Source organism: Ovis canadensis, chromosome 1, assembly GCF_042477335.2.
Source record: "Ovis canadensis isolate MfBH-ARS-UI-01 breed Bighorn chromosome 1, ARS-UI_OviCan_v2, whole genome shotgun sequence".
NCBI lineage: Eukaryota > Metazoa > Chordata > Mammalia > Artiodactyla > Bovidae > Ovis > Ovis canadensis.
Window position 1 is genome coordinate 173,760,244 of NC_091245.1, and position 27,569 is coordinate 173,787,812.

The 27,569-nt window shown below is 37.7% G+C and overlaps 1 protein-coding gene across 8 annotated transcripts in view; it reads right to left on the reverse strand.

The window, feature by feature from the left end:
* The window catches only part of CBLB (Cbl proto-oncogene B), a 222,049-nt gene that overhangs the window by 99,397 nt on the left and 95,083 nt on the right, over positions 1 to 27,569 (reverse strand). For all 8 annotated transcript variants that reach the window (XM_069579132.1, XM_069579103.1, XM_069579143.1 and 5 more), the window contains exons 5-6: positions 7,298 to 7,454; positions 1,249 to 1,370 (exon numbers count right to left, since the gene is read on the reverse strand). In XM_069579132.1, coding sequence (XP_069435233.1) covers positions 1,249 to 1,370; positions 7,298 to 7,454 — 279 coding nt within the window. The remainder of the gene's footprint in view (positions 1 to 1,248; positions 1,371 to 7,297; positions 7,455 to 27,569) is intronic.

Here is a 27,569-nt window from a genome sequence, read left to right on the forward strand (position 1 = left end):
CAAAAGTCATGGAAAAATTTGCTTATGAGAGATCCCTGAATGAAACAAAATGACGCACCTAAGCCACTGTCAATGTGCACGATAACTGACCTGCTCTTGTAGGCACAATGAGAACCAGCTCTCAGTCTAAACCCGTGACTCCACAGGAGCCACACTGCTTTCTGTACCCACAACCACCTTCTAATATGCAATAGAAATTCTTAGAAATATAAGAGGTGGAAATTTTTCCATTATGGCAAAGAGGAAAGAAATCATCCATAACTGACCGTTTGAAAAGACTTTCTTAAAGGACAAATGACATTCGCACTAAAAATCAAATAAAAACGGTATTAGAAGAAAAAGGTAGACTTGAAAAATACTCAACTTCTAAAATGAAATGACCCCATATAAACATCAGTGCTCTCATGGACAATGGGATGGTGTCTCCTACTAAATGCTTTAAGTAAGGTAGGGCAGTCTCATTGTCATGACCATCACATCCAGCAGACTGCATGCCACAGCACAAACGCCTACTATGTGCCTGGCCCATTTCTAGACTGGCTGTGGAGAAAATGTCTGCACCAAGGGAGAGAGATTTTCTGACCCCAGATATGCCATTAATAAAGTCTGCTCTTAGACAAAGCCAGAGAGGCTGATCACACAGCTAAGCTCTGTGAGTTTCATTCCATTTCAACACCAGGCATGAAGGATTATGGAAGAAGTTCTCACGGACATGACACTCCTTGTGAGTGTTAGCAGCAGGTTTATATGGTTATGAACTTGCTACACATTCATCATGTATCTGTACAACTTACATGTACTTATATGCATTAATACGCATTTATATGTAATTACAAGATTATCATAGAACCAAACTGAATGTCTTGAAAAATACCCTAAAATAATGAACATGAAACTGATTTGTCATTAGTGCCGTATTCAAGTACTCAAATATACAATTTTATACACAAACACATGTCATGAAAAGGGTTAATATGCTAATATCTTATTCCAATTTTAAACTCTGAGACTTATTCTCTAAATTCATCAAATTACATATTACCATATCCTCTTTCACTTTATGAACATTAAGTTTCAGAACAAGCATAACATACCAATTTGAGTAACTGAATTAGGAAGCACTGTTTTGGTCTATTAGCATTTCCCTCCCCTCAACCCCATGTGGATAACTGATTTACTTAGGAATGAACCACCGAGGACTTTCCATCTTTACATACATCACATAATATTACTGCCAAAAAGTCTTACCTTCCGGGTTTGGTGCTGTATTTCTGTAGCCGTGCTTTTACTTCATCATATGTGAGAAATGCCATGTAACCCGGATGTGTTACAGCTAAGAAATTCCAATTCCGTAAAATAGAACCCCAAGGCTAAAAGTATAAGTAAATTAAAAGATTACCTAGAGAATATCAACTATCATTTACACACCAAGCTATTATTTAATACACATACTAAAATTCCCCTGGATATTTTTACAGTGAATATGAGTTTACATGGCTTAGGTCAACTTATATTATCCAAAAGCAAACATAAAACTACTTACTTTCATTTTGGAGAAATATAATTATGCAGAAAACAGATTTTAGGAAAAAAAATATTGAAAGCAAAAAGGAAAACCACATAATCTCTTTTCCACATATTCTATTCCCAATACAGCAGTTGCGATCATTCTGAAACATAAACCACATCACCCTTTGGTTCAAAACTCTCTAACTTTGACTAAAAGCCAAAGTTCTTATAAATGGCCTAGAAGGACCTTATGGGGTTGAGACCCAGTTCCCCTGTATCCCCATCTGCTGTGACTCTCCCACATTCTGCCTTTCCTCTAGATCCGCGGATCACACTGCTGCTGGCTTGAACATAATTATACTCTCTCACCTCAGAGCCTTTGAATGTGCTGATCCCGCTACCTGAATTCTTCAAGTATGCATATGACTCCTTCCTCTTGAAACATCTTTTCCTCAACACAGCCTTCTCAGACTGAAATCACTACTTCTCATCTCATGCCTCATCTCTCTGTGTGTCTGTTTTATTCACTACTCTAACATTTAGACATCACATTTTGTAGAACAAAAGACTATCATGGAATATAAGTGATTTGGTAAAGTCTACACACTGACCCTAAGCTACGTAAGAACAAGGAACATGCCTGTCTTGCTCCCCAAAGGGAGACCAGCACTAAAGCAGCATCAGAGCAGAGCAACCAGGACAGCTGCTGTGAACAGCCTATCTGATGACTGACTTGTCTACAAAGCCTTGACTCCCATGATAACACACTACAATTCTAACATCTGGTTCATCCTTGTACAATCAGAAAATCAGAAAAGGTTCAGTTTAGAGGTGAATTCTAGAGAAATCCTTCACAGAAATACACATGCATGCACGCACACACACACACACACAAACACACACGGTAACACACTACAATTCTAACATCTCGTTCATCCTTGTACAATTAGAAAATCAGAAAAGGTTCAGTTTAGAGGTGAATTCTACAGAAATCCTTCACAGAAATACACACACACACACAGAAATCCTTCACAGAAAAACACACACACACACAGAAATCCTTCACAGAAATACACACACACACCGTTTATTATCACTCTCTCTAATGGGATTAGTTGTCCCTCCAAATCATGGCAAGGGAAAAAAGGCAGCCAGTAATAAACAACTTTGCTTGAGGGTGTTGAATGAATCATCTCTGCTGTATCTTTAAGGCTGAAGCTACATTTATTCCAAGGAATTGGCAGCATACTCTATCTAATGTGCCAAATTATTAACTCAAATCTTCTAATTAAAAAAAAAAAAGTATTCTGTGTTGCCAAGTGAAAGTTGTCGAAACAGTTATCCTAGACTCGATTACTGGTGGAGGGCTCCTACTTCTGTTTGTTTTGAGACTTGTTCCTTGTTATTGTTAAGCAAGGTTCAAATTTACAAGGCGTAATTCTTTTAGGATTATATCCCTTGAGAGGAGGATAACAAGGGAAAGAATGATTTAAGAATGATTTAGTAATGAAGAGTTTAACCTTTGCTGAAATAACAAGAAAAATCTTTAGGGTATTTCCCCATCACACTAAAATACCTAATTGGGGAAAAATGAACTCTGAAGAACACTCTTATGAGAGGTTCTGTCTATGTACTTGAAAAAAAAATGTTTTAAATTTTCTTCTTAAGGGATGACTAAAAATTACATAAACAATACTTGGAAGAGTATTAGCATGTGTTTAAAAAACTGAATAATAACTATTGGAGTCACTGAATTTTGTTTTGCTTCCTCATCTATATAGGACAAGGATGAAAAGAATATAAAATATTTGGGTCACTTCCATTAGAATCCACACAAATTAATGAAAGCTGTTTTTTAAAAAAAAAACAATGCTGAACTTTATAGACAGCCAATGCACGGACCAAATACAAGTGGAGTTTTGAGCCAAATGCTGTGCTATGTAGCAACCATTTCTTGGTAATAATTCCAAGGGCTAGCTTCTAACTGCAAATATATATACTTAATAGGAAGTCTGTGCACTATTTTTCTTGAGAATGAAACCCACAGTCAGAAACACGTGGTAGTTTTGTACTTTGTGTGTGCATGTTTAAAGTATGTTGCCAAAGAGTGACTTAGAGTAGGCAAAATAAAGTGAAGAGTGATTATTTTTGCAATTTGTTGTTAGATTATAGGAAATCTTTTTTCACACACCAAACACAAAATTATTTGGAGATTCTCTTTTAAAAATTATTTATTTTTAGCTGTGCTGGGTCTTCATTGCTGTGTGGGCTTTCCTCTAGCTGTGGCGAGTGGGGGCTGCTCTCTAGCTGCCGTGCGCAGGCTGCTTATTGTGACGGCTTCTCTTGCTGTGAAGCACAGGCTCAACAGTTGTCGTGCATGAACTTAGTTGCTGCATGGCATGTGTGACCTTCCCAGATCAGGGATCGAACCCATGGCTCCTGCATTGGCAAGCGGATTCTTCACCACTGGGCCACAGAGAAGCCCCTATTTGGAGATGCTTAAATGACCACAGAAACCAATGAAGTATGTTAAGAAGACTAGTCCCCCCATTCTCTCCAAGGTCACCGTGTTCAGGAACACTCATTTACTGACTTACAACCTACCCTGGGAGCAGAACCTTGGCTGGTCTGCCCAGATTCTCTCTTAATCCTCACTGCAACAGATGACTTCCTTCACCTCTTTTTCTCCCTATTCCACAATGCTGCACATTCCATAGGCGCTAGTATATAGCCTCAAATCACTCACCTCTTATCCTGCCACCTTACCCATCCCATTTATTGCCCCATTTCTCAACAATCCAGTCTTCTCTTACAGAAGAGAAGGGGAAATGGAAGGAGGAAGGGGCAGCAGCCCCAGGGAGAGCAAAGAAGAATGTAAAAGCCCTATATTTCCAATCTGGGCCTTGAGCACTTGCCACTCCCAGCATCTCTGAACTACCTGGAGGGGAGATGGATAAGCTAACAGGCAGACGGAGGAACATAGCCATTGCAAGATCTTCCCAGGGACTCACAGCACTGTTCAAGTTCTGGCAAAATATCAGGATGAGGGAAGAAAGGAAGAAAGGGGAGACCAGAATCCTCCAGCTTTCTTCTTTCATGTCCCAGACAAGTCTCAACTCCATCTCCTCGCCCCAACTGACACCTTCTTCAAACCTGATGCTAGATCTCTAGAACAAACCCCAATCCTAAGAGTGTCCTTTGCCCACTTTCAGATCCCACTCTGCTAAATACTCCATCCCCAACAGTTTAAAGCTAGAAGAATTCACAACCACTTTACCATCTATATCACAAGTAGAGCAGAATATATGTCCATGTAGTAATAGTAACCACAAAACTTAACATTTTTCATATAGAATACACAATTATAAGAGGAAAATATTACTCAATTTTTAAAGTTATACAAAAATAAAAGATCAGTAAAAGTTAATACATCCACTTTCTGTACACAAAACCAGTTTTTCTGTATTTTAAAACACATACATGATTACAGTATAAGCATAATGAAATGAGGAGAGGTAAAGAATCTTAGAAAAACACAGGGGCTAACAAGAGTTCTTTAGCTACTTCTGTAAGCGTGGGTTTTCAAAGACATCAGATATACTTTGGTCCACTGGTACTGTTTTGTTTTGTTACCTAATACTTTTCACAGTAGCTCTACTTAAAAGATTCTTTTCCTCTCCCATCCCCTGGAGCATAAATAAGATATATGCACCCTAGAATGTTAAGATTACTTGGCTATTTTAAAGTGAAACAGCTTATAAGAAAATATATGTACATATTAAGCAGCTGTTTGGGTAAGTGTTTAACCAACATTAAGTTGCCATCATACTCTGATATATAATTCTGAGGCTTTCTAATATTTAGCATTCTGACTGAAAGTCATCCAGGCTCCTCACAAAAAATACACTCTTTCTAGAATAAACTGTTAGGTTTAATGTATGGCGGAAAAAAACAAACAAAACAAAACTTAGTTTTCTTCCCTCCCAAGGGGAAGAAGCAGAGTGCCTACTATCAGAACATCTTAGTATCATGTTCAGTAAGTATATGTAAAATTATCAGAAACTTTTAAAGAAACGAGAAGTTCCACTATAAAATAATCAGTATCAGATAACACAACCTTTTCCTAAAATGTATCTTAAAGTCGTTGGAAAAACATTAACTGACAACATACATATACCAAGGGAATAATCATGAAACTACTGTAAATTGAAAACAATCAAAAGCATACTTTCGGCAGTTACTTATCTAATTTTCTATTCTATACATCTAGGTAGAATTATGATTATAAAGTTGTAATAAAGTAAAATGTATTCTGTAAGTACTGTCAGCAAGAGTTAATTTGCCCTCTGTTAATGGGTTCTTTTATAAATTAAAAGTTAATCCCATGTAATCTTGTTTTCTTACATAAATCAGTTACCCGATCCTTGCAGGCAAGTACCAAGCAGAGTCATAGATCAGAGAAGTAAAATTCTTACTATATGAGAAACATGAAAACCAATAGTATACTCTAACATTTGCTGAAAGTGTGTTTCAAACAGAATAAATCTTACTGCAGACTAAAATGAAAAAAGAAAGAAAAACGGTGTTGGAATATAAGCAAGCCTCATTTTTGATCAATTAAACCTCACTTGCTATATAATTTATATTATCAGAATCAGGGATTTTAGGTGGGATTCTCATTTTATGACCACTTGAATCTCAGAGATGATATGCAATTTAATGGCAGAGGCAAATTCAAAGCAAATTGCAAGTCTTCATGTTTAGGGTAATTCTGTCTACACATACGAAAGCACAAAATGATGATACCCAGCTTTTATTATATGATACCTACTTCTGAATAGCTATGTGAAGACAATTATAAAAGAATGATTCAAAAACAAAAACAATAAACAGGACAAGAAGGTTAATCTCAAAGTCACTGATATTAGGGAAAAAAACAGGAAAACCTAAATTTCCCAAATGAGAGATATGCTAAATTAATAACAGACTATTTTGATGGAATATCCTGTAGCAACTGAAAGCTGAAAATTACACTGATGAAAATATTTACTGACATTGAAAAATGTTTATAACATATGGTTGAAAGAGCAAAGCTAGCTGTAGAATCAGTATACATCACAGTAATCTCCTATACAGAAGAGGTTAAGTTTGCTATTTACTCCAAAGCTTACTATTTCCCTTCTCATCTTATGGATGTGGGAGGTAAAGGGAGCTGTTGAGATACAACCTCAGCAAATGCCCACTCGCGTTCTGTCAGTTACTGGGCTAGAAAGATCAACAAAGTAAAGTGAGAAACTAAATAGGGACTTTTGATAAAGCAAAGCTCCTTTACATCAATCTTCTCAAAGATAATAAGCAACTTCCAGGCTCAGAACACCAGATATCCCAAACTTAAACTCTAAACTTGGAGCAATGACCAACAACTTGCTTTTAAATGAAGTGAAGTGAAAGTGGCTCAGTCGTGTCCGACTCTTTGAGACCCCATGGACTGTACAGTCCCTGGAATTCTCCAGGCCAGAATACTGGAGTGGGTAGCCTTTCCCTTCTCTAGGGGATCTTCCCAACCCAAGGATCGAACCCAGGTTTCCCGCATTGCAGGCAGATTCTTTACCAGCTAAGCCACAAGGGAAGTCTGCTTTTAAATGGGAGACTATCAAAAATGAGACAATTTCCCATATATTTGAGACTATTTCCCACATACACTATGCATGCATGTGCAAAAGACACACATACGCAGAAAAGGGAGAGAGTAGAAGAGAGGGCAGGATTAAGCAAATACAAAGCTTACCTGAAATAGTCTGGTAAAAATATCAAATTCAAAAACTGAAATGTAATCATTACAAGTCAAGTCAATTGTTGATTTTAGAGCCATTGCTTCCAGGCCAGAGCTAATCTGATGCACCTCATGAAGGCACTGTCTGAATACTTTCCATGGTACAATAGTTCTGCGCAAGAAAAAAAAAAAAAGTAATTGAATCAAGCGTCATTTAAGACATACCTTCCAGTGAAACAGCACAATTCAATCATAACATTAATATAATTGTATTTGTACTAAAAGACAAATAGTTGAGAATACTGTTTATAATTCAGAACATATGTAATGGGTTTTGCTAAATGGATTATTTTTCATTTGCTAAGAATGTGACCAAAATGCAGATCAATTTTTCTCTCAAACAGTCCTCGACTATCAAGATATTTCTAAAAATGCTTCCAAAGAAGGTATTAGATCAAAGTCCTGTATTTCTGACCTCTTCCTTTATTTTCTTAAAGTAATAACAGGATGATGTGTTCACATAATAGCAAGAATTCTTTCTTCACTGCATAAGAAAGTTCAGGCAGAAAGTCATCAAGATATTTCTGCCACCATCCTGATATGTTCTACAGAGATGGAAAACCACTTTACTTAACCTTTCATACTAATGCAAAGGGAAATTTCAATAATTTTTAATCAACCCCACTGGCTAGCAAATGGATAGTTATCAACACTCATGATCAACTTAATCTTAAAACCCTTGCATCAACATTTTTTACACTTACATGGTTCAAAAATTTTGAAGAGCATAGAATGGTACCCAGGGGAAAGTCTCCCAACTCATTCTCTACCTGACCAGTTTCCAGCATACACCCACCTCCTGTCCACCATGAAAATGAATAACATTCATTACTTGTTCTTCACTCTTCCTCCTTTTGGAATGTTAAATGCCTATTTCTGAACAAGTGGAAGAAAATAATCTTTCATATATTGAAAATTTTAAGCTGCAGTTTTCATAACTGTTGTGTTTAGTCACCAAATCATGTCCGACTCTTTTGCAGCCCCATGGACTGAAGCCTATCAGGCTCCTCTGTCCATGGGGTTTCCCAGGCAAGAATACTGCAGTGGGTTGCCATTTCCTTCTCCAGGGGATCCTCCTGACCCAGGGATTGACGCCACATCTCCTGCACTGACAGGCGGATTCTTTACCATCTGAGCCACCAGGGAAGACCAGTTTTCATAATAGGATGGCTAGGGCTCCAAAATCACTGCAGATGGTGATTCCAGCCATGAAATTAAAAGACACTTACTCTTTGGAAGAAAAGTTATGACCAACCTAGACAGGATATTCAAAAGCAGAGACATTACTTTGCCAACAAAGGTCCATCTAGCCAAGGCTATGGTTTTTCCAGTGGTCATGTATGGATGTGAGAGTTGGACTGTGAAGAAGGCTGAGCACCAAAGAATTGATGCTTTTGAACTATGGTGTTGGAGAAGACTCTTGAGAGTTCCTTGGACTGCAAGGAGATCCAACCAATCCATTCTGAAGGAGATCAGCCCTGGGATTTCTTTGGAAGGAATGATGCTGAAGCTGAAACTCCAGTACTTTGGCCACCTCATGCAAAGAGTTGACTCATTGGAAAAGACTCTGATGCTGCGAGAGATTGGGGGCAGGAGAAGGGGATGACAGAGGATGGGATGGCTGGATGGCATCACTGACTCGATGGACATGAGTCTGAGTGAACTCCGGGAGTTGGTGATGGACAGGGAGGCCTGGCGTGCTGCAATTCATGGGGTCGCAAAGAGTCGGACACGAGTGAGCGACTGAACTGAACTGATAAAAGCTACATACACTCTCTTCTAAGATTGCAAATATTTAAATAAAGATTTTCCTTTACTAGTATCTCTTGAGAATTAAGACTCAAGCAGAATGGACTAAACTGGTTGGCCCCGTGTGATACTAATCCTTCCAGTGAAGTATCACCATAAAGGTAAAAGGTTCGTATTCATTCAGTAATTATCTCCTGCAGCGGATGTCAAACTTGAGCATGCATCAAAATCACTGAAAGGCTTGTTAGCACAGAAACTGATCAAACCAAGATATTCTGATACAGTATGACTGAGGCAGCGCCTTGGAACTTACAATCTTAACAAGTTCCCAAGTGATGCTGATGTTGCTGGGGACACTTTGAAAGTCACTGATCTATTGTATCTATTAATTGCTAAGGCAGGGCACTGTGGAGAAATACAATTATGGAAATACGAGATAGTATCTCTGCCCTTCAAGAACACACACTTTCAGGGTAGAAATAAATCTGTAATGCTAAAGACTACAGAAGGGGTATTAAGGAAGTGCTGGAAGAATTCCAGAGAAGGAACGGTCTGTGGCAAGATGAATAAATGAGTGCTGAGACAGCCTAACAATGCTATATTGTATATATAAGAAAGTTTATGTTTGATATGCCATTAAAAAAAATGAGGCTGAATACATCAAAAGGCTTTGCTCTATGTATGAAAAAAACAGGAAACCACAGAGAACTGAAGAGAGACACCACATCAGAAGCCATTTAGAAGAAACACACGTCAGGCTCTGATTAAGGTTAACAAGATGCTGCTGTTTTAAAATAACAGTGAAAACTTCTGATAATATGAGGAGGCCTTTTATTTACGGTGAAGTGTAAGTATGCAATTATGTCCAACTTCATTACAATTAACTTAAAAGCAGTGCCTAAGAAGCCATTTTCTTCTCTAAATTAAAGTTTCAAATATTTAATACACAAAAGGGACATGAACCATAATATTCAAAATTTTTAAAATAGTAAAGAACTACTGATTTAAGAAGGGTATGTGTTTTCTCTTCTGTATGAAAATGTTAAGAGAATTCTGTCTCATGTATATAGTATAAAAAACAAATTGACTGGCCAAATAAGACACCATTCAATATCAATTACCATAAAAAAATTATCCTCCTTCCAGTATTTAAGGTGCATGCAGATCATAACTCTTTTGAATACCCAGTGATTTCACACAGTGAATTATTAAAAAATGTGCAAACCTCTAATTCTATAGTCTAACTTACTACTTTGGAACAACAATTTACAAAGGGGCAAGTTACATTTCCACAGTACTTGTGCAAATAAGACTTTCCCAAGCTCCTTTATGGTAAGTGTAAAGTACAAATAGGCATTCATCAGAACCTTAATAAAGGGTAGTAACAGGAATGAAAAAGAAAGGGCCTTATTTGGTTAACTCACTACATATAAAAGTATATACAACAGATACCCTTCCTTTGATCAGCTGAGCCAAATATCCGTGATGGGAAGAAGAGAAACAGAGTACAGTGGTTTCTTTAAAAAAAAGCTCTAACAGTGCTGCACTAAGGATCTAAACTTTTTAAAGAAGATTTCAAGTTGCCACCACATTCCTTCCTGAGGTTTGTGGGGGCAGGGGGAAAGGCAGAGGATGACTGTTCACACCTTTAATTAAACTGTAGCAATACCACAGAGTGGTGGTTTCTACCACCTCTTCCCCTAGAGATTAGCTAGTGAGAGAAGATATTAATGGCAAATTTTTGTTTTACAGATACACAGAAACTTCAGTGTATTGGAAGAGATCTAGGAAAACAAAAGAGGCTGAGAGAGAAAAGTAACAGAACATAAAAGGGCCAACTAAGCTTCAAGCTCTCACCATTCCAGAAGTACTTTAAATTTGTTCTGTTGCCACTTACAATTATAAATCATTTTAATTACGAATTAAATTAACTTTAAAACCCAACGAAAAGTAGAAGTAGCCATCAATCCACAAAGAACTGAACAAAAGACCAATGGGTAATATAATAATGTTAGACCTCACTGTAATAATAATATGAGTTCAGGATCTTTAGAGTTACAATAGGAATACAAATGAGAGCTGCCACTTACTGTTGACTTACTATCTGCCAATCTCCAAATTAAGTACCGAGTTTCTCAGAGTAACAATGTTAGGCAGATAATATATTAATCGTCATGACAGAGATGGGGAAATTGGGGCTTAAAGAGGTTAAGGTATTCACCCAAGAAAGACCTTATATGTGTCAGGCATTGGCTAGGTTCAGAATGAAAATATAAATAAAGTCATAGTCTAATAAGTGCAAAGACTTATAAGTAAATTATGTTGTGCCATGTGACTAAGGGTATCATAGAAAAACATTCATGGGCTATGGGAATCCAAAGGAATGGAGGTCCTGGCAAACAGCAATCACCTTTTATTCATCTTTACCCAATACAGAAGAGTATGAAAACTGTGACATTAAACTGTGTCTATCGTGGGTAAGTCAGTGCTTCACAGAGGAGGAAGCTAGATATTTGACTGCAATTAACACCCTTCTACCAGAATCAAGACTGCCCAGAAAAATATCAATCACCTCAGATGCAGATGACACCACCCTTATGGCAGAAAGTGAAGAGGAACTACAAAACCTCTTGATGAAACTGAAAGAGGAGAGTGAAAAAGTTGGCTTAAAGCTCAACATTCAGAAAACTAAGATCATAGCATCTGGACCCATCACTTCATGGCAAATAGACGGGGCAACAGTGGAAACAGTGTCAGACTTTTATTTGGGGGGGCTCCAAAATCACTGTAGATGTGATTGTAGCCATGAAATTAAAAGACGCTTACTCCTTGGAAGGAAAGTTATGACCAAGCTAGATAGCATATTCAAAAGCAGAGACATTACTTTGCCAACAAAGGTCCATCTAGTCAAGGCTATGGTTTTTCCAGTGGTCATGTATGGATGTGAGAGTTGGACTGTGAAGAAAGCTGAGCACCAAAGAATTGATGCTTTTGAACTATGGTGTTGGAGAAGACTCTTGAGAGTTCCTTGGACTGCAAGGAGATCCAACCAGTCCATTCTAAAGGAGATCAGTCCTGGGTGTTCTTTGGAAGGAATGATGCTAAAGCTGAAACTCCAGTACTTTGGCCACCTCATGCAAAGAGTTGACTCATTGGAAAAGACTCTGATGCTGGGAGGGATTGGGGGCAGGAGGAAAAGGGGACAACAGAGGATGGGATGGCTGGATGGCATCACCGACTCGATGGACATGAGTTTGAGTGAACTCCGGGAGTTGGTGATGGACATGGAGGCCTGGCGTGCTGCAATTCATGGGGTCGCAAAGAATCGGACACGGATGAGCAACTGAACTGAACTGAACATCATTCTACTATTCAGAAATGGTTTGATAATTTAAAGTTGGGGGGCAGGAGCTAGTCTATTCGCACAATGTCAGGAGAGACAATAAGTTGATAAATTTTAAAACCCTAGAGTTTTAACACAAAAGTATAAGGAACAGAAGACAAAAAAGTAAGCAGACTGATACCTGAAAAAAGGACAAAACATTTCCTTTAAATCACAAGTTCATAAAAGATTATTTAGGTTTTATTTTTAACTCATTTGGAAAAAAAATCCATATCATAAAAGTGTGAATCTGAACAAAGGTCGGATGTGTGGAAACAGGAACTTTTGTGTACTTCTGGTATGAATGAAAATTTATGCAGCATTTCTAGAAGGCAATGTGGCAGCAAGTTTCAAAAATCTATAACATTTTAACTCAGAAAGCCTACTTCTAAGGATTTGAAAAAGGAAACTGTTTAAAATGCACAGCAATGTAGACTCATTCATGTCTCTTTAACAGTGTTGTCCATAATACCAAAAAATTAAAACAAGTATGTTCAGAAGTAACAATACTACATATATTCACAGAGTAGAATATATTACAACAAATAAAAATTATATGGAAAAAAAATTTACTATTCTAGAAAAGTGTCTGTGTCCTTAAATGGAAATAGCATTTTTAAAACTGTATGGCCTTGGGAATTCCCTGGCTGTCCAGTGGTTAGAATTTCGTGTTTTCACTGCTGAGGGCCTGGGATTCAACTGAGATCCCGTAAGCTGCACAGTGAGGCCAAAAAGAAAAAAAGGTATGTCCTTTATGACTCAATGATAAAAAATATCTGGAACACAAATTTTAATTGATGATGTCTAGACATAGAAACAAGATTGCCAGGAGAAATATAAACAATCCCAGATATGCAGGTGATACCACTCTAACAACAGAAAGTGAAAAGGAAATAAAGACCCTCTTGATGAGGGTGAAAGAGGAGAGTGAAGAAGCTGGCTTTAAAAAAAAACATTCAAAAGGCTAAGATCATGGCATCTGGTCCCATCACTTCATCGGTAATAGATGGGAAAAAGTGGAAACAGTGGCAGGTATTATTTTCTTGGGCTCCAAAAATCATTGAGTATGGTGACTACAGCCATGAAATTAAAAGCAGCTTGCTTCTTGGAAGAAAAGCAATGACAAACCTAGACAGCACATTTAAAAGCAGAGACGTCACTTTGCTGACTAAGTATAGTCAGAGTATAGTCAAAAGTATAGCTGACAAAGTATAGTCAAAGCTATGGTTTTCCCAGCAGTCATGTATGGATGTGAGGGTTGGACTGTAAAAAAAGGCTGAGAGCCAAAGAACAGATGTTTCAAATTGTGGTGTTGGAGAAGATTCTTGAGAATCTCTTGGACAAAATGGAGATCAAACCAGTTAATCCTAAAGGAAATCAACCCTGCCTACTCAAAGGATCACAAAAAACTGTGGAAAATTCTTAAAGAGATGGGAATACCAAATCACCTGACCTGCCTCTTGAGAAATCTGGATGCAGGTCAGGAAGCAACAGTTAGAACTGGACATGGAACAACAGACTGGTTCCAAATAGGAAAGGAGTACATCAAGGCTGTATATTCTCACCCTACTTATTTAACTTATATGCTATGCAGAGTACATCATGAGAAATCCTAGGCTGGAGGAAGCACAAGCTGGAATCAAGATTGCCAGGAGAAATATCAATAACCTCAGATATGCAGATGACACCACCCTTATGGCAGAAAGTGAAGAAAACCTAAAGAGCCGCTTGATGAAAGTCAAAGAGGAGAGTGAAAACGTTGGCTTAAAGCTCAACATTCAGAAAACGAAGATCATGGCATTTGGTCCCATCACTTCATGGCAAATAGACAGGGCAACAGTGGACTTTATTTTTTTGGGCTCCAAAATCACTGCAGATGGTGATTGCAGCCATGAAATCAAAAGACGCTTACTCCTTGGATGGAAAGTTATGACCAACCTAGACAGCATATTAAAAAGCAGAGACATTACTTTGTCAACAAAGGTCTGTCTAGTCAACGCTATGGTTTTTCCAGTGGTCATGTATGGATGTGAGAGTTGGACTATAAAGAAAGCTGAGCACCAAAGAATTGATGCTTTTGAACTGTGGTGTTGAAGAAGACTCTTGAGAGTCCCTTGGACAGCAAGGAGATCCAACTAGTCCATCCTAAAGGAGATCAGTCCTGGGTGTTCATTGGAAGGACTGATGTTGAAGCTGAAACTCCAATACTTTGACCACTTGATGCAAAGAGATGACTCATTTGAAAAGACCCTGATGCTGGGAAAGATTGAGAGCAGGAGGAGAGGGGGACAACAGAGAATGAGATGATTGGATGGCATCACCGACTCAATGGACATGGGTTTGGGTGGACTCTGGGAGTTGGTGATAGACAGGGAGGCCTGGCGTGCTGTGGTTCATGGGGACACAAAGAGTCGGAGATGACTGAGCAACTGAACTGAACTGAACTCATGGGAATGATGAATGCTGAAGCTCTAGTGCTTTGCCCACCTGATGTGAATAGCTGACTCAATGGAAAAGACCCTGATACTGAGAAAGACTGAGGGCAGGAGGAGAAGTGGAAGGCAGAGGGGAGATGGTTGGATGGCATTACAGACTCAATAGACAAGAGTTTGAGCAAACTCTGGAAGACAATGACAGACAGGGAAGCTGGCATGCTGCAGTCCACGGGGTGGCAAAGAGTTGGACATGACTTAGCAACTGAACAACAAACAGCAGATCATGGTAGGATTATAAGCAGGTTTTTAAGAATATCTCTAATATTCTCTAATGGCTTAGAGGAATAAAAGATACATAAAACTGTTTGAAATGTATTTTGTAATCACAGAAATAACCAATTAAAAGCAAAAACCAAAATCATATTTGCCAATGAAATAGTTTTTTAATCTAAGAAACACAAAAAAGTTTACAGATTAAACTATGACAACAGAAATCAACATGGTTGCTGAATATAAAACCAATATACAAACATCAGTTGTACTTCTATACATAAGTATACATAATAAGAAAATAAAACATTTATAAGAGCATCTGAAATATCAAATAAATAGGAATAAAGCTAACAAAGTACAAGCAAAGTCACAGCATAAACATGCACACATACATGATCAGATGTAAAAGACATAAAGAGATATGTCTGAATGGATTGGCAAACTCAGTATGATAAAGACGTATGGTCAGTCCTCCACAAACTGATTCACAGATTTACTGCAACCCCAATCAGGAAACATTTTCATAGTAGGAATTGACAGACTAATTCTAACCTTCATAGGGAAATGCCAAGAGCCAAATAAAATCAAGCCAAACTTCCATAAGAATAACAACATTGGCGAGCTTATAGTCCTTACATTAGTTAAGACAGCACGGTATTGGCACAGGAAAGACAGTAGAACAAATTTTGGAAACAAATGCAATCATACCTGAACACTGGATATGTAACAACTCTCTATAAACAGTAGTAAAGAATGGATGATGTTTTCAGTAAATGTTGCTGGGTCAAATGAATATACAAATGGAAGAAAATAAATCTTGATCCTGAATTAATATCATATAGAAACCAATTTTAGATGAACCTTAGACCTAAGTACAAAAGATAAAGCAATAAATTGTTTTGGGAGAAACAGAAGAGGGTATCTCCCATTACTCTGGCACAAGCAAATAATTTAATTTTAAACAGGACTTCAAATGTTCTAAGGATAAAGGAAAAGGTAAACTATAAACCTGTGTTCATGAAACAATGTCATTAACAAAGTGAAAAAGTCACATACTGGGAGAGCAATAAACATAGAATCATATCTATAATACATAAAAACTTTTAAATATTAATACTTACTACTCAGAAACTGGGCAAATAATTTTATAGTCATAAACACAAAAAATCAAATTATTCAATATATACACAAATATGTACTCAGCTTCATCTGTTATCATTCAAATGCAAATTAAGAGCCAAATGAGATTCCATTCATCCCCACCAGAGTAACTTATTAAAACCTTTAAAAAGACAAATATTAAAAAATGTTGGGAAGGATATATAACAACAGGAAACTTCAGGTACTCCTCTAGGTGATGAGGGTGGCAAATCATTTCGGTAAACTCTTTGGTGGTTTACTAAGAGCTAATAAAGCTAAAATTAAGCATAAACTAGAAGCCAGCAATACCACTCCTAGATATACATACCAGAGAAATGTACACGTTTTTAAAAATATACAAAGAATATCCACAGCAGCACTACTGAGACTAATCCAAAAGAGGAAGAATCCAATGTTCAACATCAACATAATGACTATGTAAATTGTGGTATAGCAATACAATGGAGCAAGGAGAAGGAACAGACTTGCTATATGTAAGAATGTGGATGAATTTCATAAATGTAATAAAGAGTGTAGAAAGCCAGATTTTTTTCATAGTGTAAGATGTTACAGAAACTCAAATGGACTTTTTGGCTAAGCCAATATACTAAACTTAAAAAAAAAAAGAATTATATTAGAATTCTAAGATTAAAATAGAGCAAGAGATGTAGGAATGGACAAAGCATTTGCCATCATATAAACAAGGAAATTAACATTTGTTGGTTTTTGGTTTTGTTGCTGTGGTACTGATGGTGGTGATAGCAGTTGTTTAAAATCCATTCTAAGTCAGGGATATTCCATGTTCACTTTAGACAAAACAAAAATCTATTGTACTATATTAACCCATTACTATTTTCAATTTCATCTAAATTCTGCTCAGAAAATTCACCTGAATCAAAGATGTGTTCAGTGGCACTACCTTTAAGTTGCTTTTGTTCAGAAGATAAATTATTCATAAGCTATTTAATATGTTTGGATTTTCATTACATAAAATATGAGTACTTAAGTACTGATAAAATATGATCCTAAGTCTGTTGATATTCTGTATATAGTTTTTCCTTAAATCCAATCTTATTCTGAAATGACTATTTGTTAATGGAAATGAAAACAGATGGCTAACAAGCTATTACACCTTTTACTCTTCCATCACTAAAGACACACAATTATTTTCCAGCCACCCACAGACAGAAGAAATCAAAATCACTGTGGTCAAATAGTTGCCTTACAACTCATTGTAGACAGGATGGTAATCTGGGTTACCGAGAATATTTGTGATTAGATCTAACTTATCTTCCTCATATGTGAAAATTCCTTACTCACATATAGAAAGATTCAAGATGCTCGGTATTTCTGATAGTTTTTCTTCATTGTCAAAAAAGTTTATAACATTTTGTCTACAGCATAGATAAGCATTACTGCCATGTATAAGGGACAAGGATTCTCATGCTCATGTTCTGAAACTTACACGTAGAATAAAACATTTTTATAAGATTACAGAAATAATAGGTTATTAAGTATTATCCTTGATTTTTTAAAACTAAACTCACTCATGAGAGATGTGATTTATAATTTCTAGTCTCACAATCTAACTTTTGAACATAGTAAATAGTTAAACTTACCGTAACCAGGAAAGTATATTTTGTTTTCCTTTATAATTTGCAATTGGACTTATTTCCCAACTTTGAAAATATAATTTATTAGTGGAAGAGAAACTAAACATAATCCATAAGATATGTCAAAATTCCACATAAAAAATTTCCACATAGTACCCACTGACCAGAGAAAATCAGAAAGATGCAGGCTTGAAATACTGGGTATTGGTTCTTTCCTTCGTAAAGCAAGACTCTTCTTCAGAATATTTGCTCTACATGTTCAATGATACTTGGTAGGTTCATAATATATGTGAAATAACATAGTTCATGGATCACAGCAAGATGCCTCTGATCTACTGAGGTCAGATTTTAAAAAGTTGGTAAATTATATACCATAAAATTAGAAAGTCCAGCCAAAGATCTTCTCTTTAGTATTAACAATCTCAGTTGACTTCAGTTCAGTCGCTCAGTCATGCCCAACTCTTTGCGACTCCACGAATCACAGCACGCCAGGCCTCCCGGTCCATCACTAACTCCCGGAGTTTACCCAAATTCATGTGCATTGAGTTGGTGCTGCCATCCACCCATCCCATCCTCTGTCGTCCCCTTCTCCTCCTGCACCCATTCCTCCCAGCATCAGGGCCTTCTGAAATGAGTCAACTGTTCGCATGAGGTGGCCAAAGTATTGGAGTTTCAGCACAGCAACAGTCCTTCCAATGAACACCCAGGACTGGTCTCCTTTAGGTTGCACTGGTTGGATCTCCTTGTAGTCCAAGGGACTCTCAAGAGTCTTCTCCAACACCGCAGTTCAAAAGCATCAATTCTTCAGCGCTCAGCTTTCTTCACAGTCCAACTCTCACAGCCATTCATGACCACTGGAAAAACCATAGTCTTGACTAGACAGATGTTTGTTGACAGAGTAATGTCTCTGCTTTTTAATATGCTATCTAGGTTGGTCATAACTTTCCTTCCAAAGAGTAAGACTCTTTTAATTTCATGGCTGCAGTCACCATCTGCAGTGATTTTGGAACCGAAAGAAATAAACTCTGTCACTGTTTCCATTGTTTCCCCATCTATTTGCCATGAAGTGATGGGACTGGATGCCATGATCTTAGTTTTTCAATGTTGAGCTTTAAGCCAACTTTTTCACTCTCCTCTTTCACTTTCATCATGAGGCTCTTTAGTTCTTTTTCACTTTCTGCCGTAAGTGTGGTGTCATTGGCATATCTGAGGTTATTGATATTTCTCCCAGCAACCTGGATTCCAGTTTGCATTTTATCCAGTCCAGCGTTTCTCAGGATGAACTCTGTATATAAGTTAGACAAACAGGGTGACAATATACAGCCTTGATGTACTCTGTTCCTTATTTGGAACCAGCCTGTTTTTCCATGTCCAGTTCTAACTGTTGCTTCTTGATCTGCATACAGATTTCTCAGAGGCAGGTCAGGTGGTCTGGTATTCCCATTTCTTTAAGAATTTTCCACAGTTTGCTGTGATCCACACAGTCAAAGGCTTTCGTGTAGTCAATAAAGCAGAAGTTGATGTTTTTTCTGGGTAATAATATGAAAAAATTCCCCCCAAATCTCTCTAAATAGGTCAATCCATTAACAAGAAATCAGTAAAGTCTGTAAATATATATGATAAATTGAGGTCAAAAAATATACAATTTCCAATAACACCTCTAAATTCTCACAGGAGAAACTACATACATAATATTGGGCATAAGTAGGCTCCCCAAAATTTCTTTTATTTAAGGGAAGCAACTAATGACTGCAGATAAACAAGGCAAGAACAAAGTTACACAGCAAACCTATTACTGTCATTTCCTACTGATAACCAACATTCAGAATAAGGAAAACAGGAAGATGAAGCATTCGGAATCTATTAATGAAAAATAAATACTAATTATTTTATAAAGCTTTCTTTACTTTGCTTTAAAGAACTGTAGAGTCAGTTCCAGGTCCAGTTCAGTTGCTCAGTTGTGCCCGATTCTTTGCGACCCCATCAACCACAGCATGCCAGGCCTCTCTGTCCATCACCAATTTCCGGAGTTCACCCAAACCCATGTCTATTGAGTCGGTGATGCCATCCAACCATCTCATCCTCTGTCGTCCCCTTCTCCTTCTGCCCTCAATCTTTCCCAGCATCAGGGTCTTTTCAAATGAATCAGCTCTTCGCATCAGGTAGCTTAAATATTGGAGTTTCAGCTTCAGCATCAGTCCTTCCAATGAACACCCAGGACTGATCTCTGTTAGGATGGACTGGCTGGATCTCCTTGCAGTCCAAGGGAATCTCAAGAGTCTTCTCCAATACCACAGTTCAAAAGCATCTCTTCTTCAGCACTCAGCTTTCTTTATAGTCCAACCCTCACATCCATACGTGATACTGGATAAACCATAGCCTTGACTAGATGGACCTTTGTTGACAAAGTAATGTCTCTGCTTTTCAATATTCTGTCTAGATTGGTCATAACTTTCCTTCCAAGGAGTAAGTGTCTTTTGATCTCATGGCTGCAGTCACCATCCGCAGTGATTTTGGAGCCCAGAAAAATAAAATCAGCCACTATTTCCACTGTTTCCCCATCTATTTCCCATGAAGTGATGGGACTGGATGCCATAATCTTCATTTTCTGAATGTTGAGCTTTAAGCGAACTTTTTCACTCTCCTCTTTCATTTTCATCAAGAGGCTTTTTAGTTCTTCACTTTCTGCCATAAAGGTGGTGTCATCTGCATATCTGAGGTTATTCATATTTCTCCCAGCAATCTTGATTCCAGCTTGTGCTTCTTCCTGCCCAGTGTTTCTCATGATGTACTCTGCATAGAAATTAAATAAGCAGGGTGACAATATACAGCCTTGACATACTCCTTTTCCGATTTGGAATCAGTCTGTTGTTGCATGTTCAGTTCTAACTGTTGCTTCCTGACCTGCATACAGGTGTCTCAAGAGGCAGGTCAAGTGGTCTGGTATTCCCATCTCTTTCAGAATTTTCCACAGTTTATTGTGATTCACACAGTCAAAGGCTTTGGCATAATCAATAAAGCAGAAATAGATGTTTTTCTGGAACTCTCTTGCTTTTTCCATGATCCAGTGGATGTTGGCAATCTGATCCCTGGTTCCTCTGCCTTTTCTAAATCCAACTTGAACATCTGGAAGTTCACAGTTCACGTATTGCTGAAGCCTGGCTTGGAGAATTTTAAGCATTACTTTACTAGCATGTGAGATGAGTTCAACTGTGTGGAAGTTTGAGCATTCTTTGGCATTGCCTTTCTTTGGGATTGGAATGAAAACTGACCTTTTCCAGTCCTGTGGCCACTGCTGAGTTTTCCAAATTTGCTGGCATATTGAGTGCAGCACTTTCACAGCATCACCTTTCAAGATTTGAAATAGCTCAACTCGAATTCCATCACCTCCACTAGCTTTGTTCGTAGTGATGCTTTCTAAGGCCCATTGGATTTCACATTCCAGGATTCTGGCTCTAGGTGAGTGATCACATCATCGTGATTATCTGGGTCATGAATATCTTTTTTTTAAGAGTTCTTCTGTGTATTCTTGCCACTTCTTAATATCTTCTGCTTCTGTTAGGTCCATACCATTTCTTTGCATGAAATGTTCCCTTGGTATCTCTAATTTCCTTGAAGAGATCTCTAGTCTTTCCCATTCTATTGTTTTCCTCTACTTCTTTCCATTGATCGCTGAGGAAGGCTTTCTTATCTCTCCTTGCTATTCTTTGAAACTCTGCATTCAAATGGGTATATCTTTGCTTTTAACTTCCCTTCTTTTAACAGCTTTTTGTAAGGGTTCTACCTTATTTGTAAGCTAACAAGTTAGCCTATCACCTCTGCATCAATGCTAGCAGAACATACAGGATTTGTGGTTCAGAGTGTCCGAGTCAACAGACTTTGCTACTCATAGGAAGTAGTGGTCAGCATACCAGCATTTTCTTGAACTTACTCCTTGAGTTCTAATTCTCACGAGATGATGCAAAGAGCAGTGACACCTATTCACAAAGTGACTTTTGTAACTGAAGTTGAACCTAGGTTTTAGGGAGCCCAAATACTTCATAATGGTCAGTAAGTATACTTGTCCCTGGATCTGCAGAGAAAAACTATTTTTAAGTTACAAGGCTTTAAGCAAACATGCTCTTTGCTTCAGAAGGAGAAAATGTCTCTTCGCCTATCAGGGCAGAACCATCCCACAGAGAAAGAAATACATGTGCAGAGGGACTAAGAACCAGGAGCTTTTCGATTTCAGGAACACATTATTAAATAATTCATTAAGAAAACAATTCTTTCTCTAAATACAGTATAAAGACTTCTGAGAACAAGAATATAAGTGATAAGTGACTTTAAAACGATTTTGATTAAATCAAACTGCAGGTGACTAAAACTAAGAGATGGAGAAATGTGAAGTCTGTTTTTTTTTAAAAAACAAAACAAAACACAAACCAGGGCCATGCACAGGAGAACTTTTTTAAATGATAGCTTAGAAATACAATTTTTTAAATTTATAATGATAGGTTTAATATTCAGAAGTAATCATGAAATATTAATGGTCCCAGCAAACTTTTCTCATTTGGCAAAAATGCCAAAAAAAAAAAACAAAAACCTAAAAACAAAATACTTCTCAAGATGAAGAAGTAAAATAAGTAGCCAAAATCTGGATACAAACAGGTTTAACTTTAGAGGCCAAGGGGATCTAAGTCATGTCTGACTCTCTGCTATCCCATGGACTATCCATGGAATTCTCCAGGCCAGAATAGTTGAGCGGGTAGCCTTTCTCTTCTCTAGGGGATCTTCCCCAATCCAGGGATTGAACCCAAGTCTCTCATACTGCAGGTGGATTCTTTACCAGGTGAGCCACCAGGGAAGCCCAAGGGGACCTCAGGAACTTCAAAATTAAGAAGTTATTTTCAGACTCTTCCTCTTAGGGCTGCTAGATATAATTCACCAGCAGTCATGGTATTAAAAGGAGGCCAGATCCATTAATCTACCAACTGAGTGCATAGCAAAATCCACTGTGCCTATTCAGTGCAACAAGAGGAGCCTATTAAGACTCTGGTAATAAAGGAGACTTTCAGAATGTTAAAAAGAGAAAATAAATTGAGTTATAAATGCCTTGTTGTCCCTATATCATTTGCAATACTATTATCTGGCTAATCTCCCTCTTTCTTTCTTTAAATCCTACCTTCCTTTAGCACCTATAATGCCACACTCCCCACATTTTAAGCCTACTTTTCTGGTGATGCCTCCACTTCCTTAAATTTCCCTGGTGCATAGATCATTCATGAGAATTCTTTAAGAATCTGTCCTCTGCATTCTCCCTGGTCTCCATCAACTAGTCAAATGGCTTCACACAGTTTTTAGACATAACAAACTCATGTATCTGGAAACTAGGCAGATAATGTAAACAGGTCCAGGTAAGGACTGCAATGAATTGGAGGGGGCATTGTGGCTCAGATGGTAAAGAATCTGCCTGCAATGCAGGAGACCTGGGTTTGATCCGTGGGTTGGGAAGATCCCCTGGAGAAGGTAATGGCAAGCCACTCCAGTAGTCTGGCTTGGAGAATTCCACAGACTGTATAGTCCATGGGGTCGCAAAGAGTCAGACATGACTGAGGGACTTTCATTTCTGTTCAACTCTTTGTGACTCCATGTACTCCTGCCAGTCTGTCCACTGAATTCTCCAGGCAAGAACACTGGTGTGGTTTGCCATTGCCTTCTCCAGGGGACCTTTCTGACCCAGGGATTGCACTGGGGTCTCCTGCATTGCAGGCAGGTTCTTTATCATCTGAGCCGCCAGGGAAGCCCAACCAAGACATGGAAACAACCTGAATGTGCATCAAAGGTTGAATGGATAAAGAAGATGTGGTATCTTCATGCAGTGGAATATTACTCAGCCACAGAAAAGAAGGAAGTAATGCCACTCGGCAGCAACATGGATGGACCTAGAGATTATCATACTAAGTAAGCCAGAAAGACAAATAACATGGTATCACTGATACATGGAATCTAAAGAACTGATGCAAATGAACTTATACAACAGAAACAGACCCACACACATAGAAAACAAACTTACTGTTACCAGATGGGAAAGGGGGGAGATAAATTAGGAGTCTGGGATTAACATGTATACATTATTATCTATAATTTAGATAAATAACAGGTATCTACTTGCATAACACAGAAAACTATACAATATTTCATAATAACCTATAAGAGACAGAATCTGTAAAAACATATATGTATAACTGAATCACTGTGCTGTACACTTGAAATACAGCACTGTAAATCAATTATGCTTCAATTTAAAAAAAATACTTCAATTTAAAAAAGGTGTAACTTTGTCTACGGGAAAAAAAGAAGTCCAAAGAGGCAGAAACAAACAGAGCTTTCAAAGTACAGTCCAAGAGAGAGTGACAATTTTAAGTACTTTGGACCTTGAGGCAGGGGAATTTCTACAGTACCACCCCATATTTAGATTCCATGTTCACCAAAGAATGTTCTGGATATGATATGGCTCCACGTATACTTTATCGAAGTGATGAGAGCATTCCCATCTGCTTTACAGTAGCACTGATCATTGTAAATTAATCAAAGCATCATTCTGTATTATAGATCAAGTTTGTAAGCTCAGTAACGTATACCCAGTCTATAGACATACTCATGATGAAACCTAATGAAACCATGTTTCAAGGTTAAGAACCAGAACTTAATTCATGGTGACTTCACCAAAGTAAATGTCACTTACTGAGGAGTTCATAGTAAGGAAAAGAAGGTAAAAGAAAACAACAACAATAAATAGTGCCATTTTATGGAAACTTCAAGTTACTCTGCATCTTTCTTTGGAAAGACAGCAGACACCATGAAATTTTCATCTCCCTCAGAGCATTCTCCTCTGCCTCCTCCTTAACACATGTGCAACCCATACAGAACACCAGTTCCTCTATGGAGCCCGAGTGAACAATTCTGATCACTCTAGTAAACAATTCACTATTTGTGACATTTCTTAAGCACTTTTGTAATGGGACAGAACTGATTTTAAATTATTTATCATCTTTGTATATTCTGTATCCCCCAACTTGAATACATACTGCTTAGAGGTAGAAAATTATACTTTCACATGTTATTTGCTTTTTCTATCTGGGATCTTCCTGCAATGAATTGAACAAAATAGCCCTGTCATTTTATTTTCCTTATGATATAAAGATACTTGGTTGTTTTAAAATAGGCAACAACAGGAGGTGACAAAATAACAGAAATATTAAATAGAAGCTCTTTGAGGGTTTTTTTTAAATAATTCTTTTTAAAAAAGAATATTTCCATTTATTCTTTCTCCTTCTAAGAGTTCTTCATTTCTATCATGCATTATTTAATTAAATATGACTAAGTTGCCTTTTCTTTGATTAGAGGGAAAACTGATCTACTTAGTATGCTAAAAAATGTATTTTATGGCATATTTGTTTCTAATTAAAAGTGAAAAGAAAACACAGGAAACCAAAAGGTCCCTACAACTTCCTCAGGAAATCAAAGGTAGATGTAATGAACTGAATTTTAAACAGAGCATTTTTTTTTTCCACATGGTCAGCAGGACAGTTTCTTATACTCTACCCCACCTTTACATAGCATATACACAAGTTTAGAAAACTTTTATTAACTTTTCCTGGATTTCTGCTTTTAGAGTTCTAGAGACCATGGCATCTCTGTCATGTAAAGTTGAATATTAATTTTATTATTTGTAGAATTTACAATAAATATATTCCTGGGACACTGAGCAAGATTAAAGGTTTAAGGTGTTTAATTATTCCACAACACAGAGTACTTATTATGTGCCAGACACTGTCCTACCTGCCTGATAGGTAAATTTGAGTTCTTTTAATCTTTGCAATAACTCTACACAGTAGGTATTCTTGTTATTATCATCCACATTTTGCAATATTATCATCTACCTTTTATAAATGAAGAAACTGATGCATGGAAAAACCAAGCAGCTTGTCCAAAGGGATAACGCTTGCAAATGCTGCAGTCAGAACCTGAACATGGATGACCTAGCTGCAAGCTGGAACTAAGACACTGCCTCCAGAACAAGCAAGCACTTTCTGTCCACGTGCACATGTTTACACATATGCCTCTACTCCACAACTCCTCAGAATTAAATTAACAACTGCTCCCAAATGTCCCCAAATGAGACACTGTGTTGAACTACCTTGAGAACTGCAAACACTGATTAAATAAGCCTGATTTCATGGGGCTTATAATCTAATGGGAAGAAACCAGACAAATAACTTCAAAAAAGCCAATGAAAAATGATAAATATGAAGATGAGCAAGAGCTTATGGGAATTTAAGAACTAAAAGATCCAGTATAATAAGGGACAAAATCAAGAGCAAGAGGAACACTGAGCAGTCAGTGAGAACTTTTATGCCAGAGATAAAATCTTCAAGTTGGTTGGAACCACATGTCTGAATCTCAACATCAAGAAATCCTTAGCATGAAGAGCCTGGAAACTGCTACCTGACTTGCTTATTGGAAAAATGACTGCTACCCAGAGTCTAATCACATATGAATCTTTTCCTTAATTTTTTGAGCCTCAAGCTGAAAGTTTCTGGATCATAAACTACTAACCCAGAGGGTAAAGATTCAGTCTGGTATTGGTCTCATTTAGCAGAATTTACTTAGAAACATTCACTCAATAATGCCACTCCTCTTTTCCTACATACTTCTACTGCTGCTGCTGCTGCTAAGTCACTTCAGTCGTGTCCGACTCTGTGTGACCCCACAGACGGCAGCCCACCAGGCTCCCCCGTCCCTGGGATTCTCCAGGCAAGAACACTGGAGTGGGTTGCCATTTCCTTCTCCAATGCATGAAAGTGAAAAGTGAAAGGGAAGTCGCTCAGTTGTGTCCGACTCTTCGAGAGCCCATGGACCTCAGCCTACCAGGCTCCTCTGTCCATGGGATTTTCCAGGCAAGAGTACTGGAGTGGGGTGCCATCGCCTTCTCCACATACTTCTACTATCTCCTGTCAAATAGACTAAGAAAGCAAAAGCAGAACTCAACTATTAAAACATTCAATAACCTCACATAAAAATCTACCAACTACAGGACTTCCCCAAATCTAGCAACTACAGAACTTCCCAACCAATTTACCCTGACACATGATGTGTTACTGATCCCCTCAAGACTTTGATAGGCAGAATCTCCTGGCAGCTGGGCTTGGCTCTTGAGCAGACAGGCTGGCCTTGCCATGACTTCCAAAGATTGACAAGCACAGAAATGAAGCACTAGGGACATACCTGAAGATTTTTGTCTGCTGCCTGGTTTCTAGGTATGTGTGCTAAATTTGCCTTTAGGATTTCCCTAAATTCCTTTGAACAATAACTTTTTCCCAATTTTAACTCCATCTGAATATTGTGTTCTTATTGACTTTTTCTTATTTCCCTTTTGGGGAAAATGTCACAATAATACTCCTTAAGTTAAAGTTGGTTTATAAAAATCATAATCTGTTTGGCTGTTTGTAGAACTAACCATTCAATAGTTCAGTTTTATGAAACAATAATACATTCAGATTTAAAGGCACTAGTTAGGTCAAATGAAAGCATTGTCATATGCCCTCAATATGTAGATAAATAACAGGAATACATATGAATGAGAACCCAGT